At 59.1% G+C, this 1,277-nt stretch overlaps 1 protein-coding gene across 1 annotated transcript; it reads left to right on the plus strand.

Moving 5' to 3' along the window:
* The first annotated feature begins 159 nt into the window (after positions 1–159).
* On the plus strand, positions 160–1,271 carry LOC107580671 (transcriptional activator protein Pur-beta-like). The gene has a single exon (XM_016266342.1). It carries the CDS (start codon positions 235–237, stop codon positions 1,243–1,245), a length of 1,011 nt encoding a protein of 336 aa, XP_016121828.1. The 5' UTR covers positions 160–234; the 3' UTR covers positions 1,246–1,271.
* The last annotated feature ends 6 nt before the right edge of the window (positions 1,272–1,277 follow it).

Here is a 1,277-nt window from a genome sequence, read left to right on the forward strand (position 1 = left end):
ATCTCAATTTCCAGTAATGACTGGTTTTGTGCTCCAGGGTCACATATTTAAATGGCTAGAAGGCGGTAAAAACCGCAGTAGTATAAGTGAAGTGTTATCTGTAATAAAGTGCTTGTGACAGTGCGTTATCGACACTGGTGGGATTGGATTTGGTGTTTACTCAGATGACAGACGGGTTACCATCCAATAGGAGAAGCGAATAAATGACTGGCACGCCAACCGCCCAATCACAGGATGTTCCTAGGCGGTGACGTCCCAGAGCTACGGCCCATTCACAGGACGCTCTCGGGTCAGAAGGCGGGACCTGATGAAATACGGGTGGGAAAAAATAGCTTTGCTCGGGTGCTGGAGAAGATGGCGGATGGGGACAGCGGGAGTGAGCGCGGCGGAGGAAGCGGGTTCCAAGCGGTCCAGAGGGACCAAGAGACCCAAGAGCTGGCGTCCAAGCGCCTCGACATCCAGAACAAGCGCTTCTATCTGGACGTCAAGCAGAACTCGAAGGGCAGGTTCATCAAGATCGCCGAGGTCGGCGCTGGGGGCTCCAAAAGCCGCCTGACGCTTTCCATGTCGGTCGCGGCGGAGTTCCGGGACTACTTCGGGGATTTCATCGAACACTACGCCCAGCTCGGGCCCAGCACTCCGGAGCAGATCGCGCAGTCCTCCGGAGGCGAGGACGGCGGGCCTAGACGGGCCTTGAAGAGCGAGTATCTCGTGAGGGAAAACCGCAAATACTACCTCGACCTGAAGGAGAACCAGCGCGGGAGATTCCTGCGGATCCGGCAGACCGTTAACCGCGGCGGGTTCGGTGTTCCCGGCGGAGGAGTTCAGTCCGGGCAAACTATCGCTCTTCCCGCTCAGGGTCTCATCGAGTTCCGCGACGCGCTGGCGAAGCTGGTCGACGACTACGGCGGCGACGACGAGGAGCTAGCCTGCTCCGGCGGAGGAGGAGGAGGAGGAGGAGGAGGCTACGCGGAGTTACCCGAGGGCACGTCGATAGCGGTGGACTCCAAGCGGTTCTTCTTCGACGTGGGCTCCAACAAGTACGGCGTGTTTCTGCGTGTGAGCGAGGTGAAGCCCAGCTACAGGAACTCTATCACCATCCCCTTCAAAGCCTGGAGCAGATTCGGCGGAGCGTTCTGCCGCTACGCCGAGGAGATGAAGGAGATCCAGGAGCGGCACAGAGATAAAGCGTTCGAGCGGAGAACCGGAGAGGAGTCCGAGGGCGAAGATCTGGACGACGACTGACCGCCGGAGGTGTCGCGTCGCTGGGCAGCCGC

This window comes from Sinocyclocheilus grahami, unplaced genomic scaffold (genome assembly GCF_001515645.1).
Source record: "Sinocyclocheilus grahami isolate Dianchi unplaced genomic scaffold, SAMN03320097.WGS_v1.1 scaffold39583.1, whole genome shotgun sequence".
Classification (NCBI taxonomy): domain Eukaryota; kingdom Metazoa; phylum Chordata; class Actinopteri; order Cypriniformes; family Cyprinidae; genus Sinocyclocheilus; species Sinocyclocheilus grahami.

Bases quoted from the DNA above. Each gene is read 5' to 3' on its own strand.
- LOC107580671 (XM_016266342.1), top strand. From the start codon at position 235: ATGTTCCTAGGCGGTGACGTCCCAGAGCTACGGCCCATTCACAGGACG.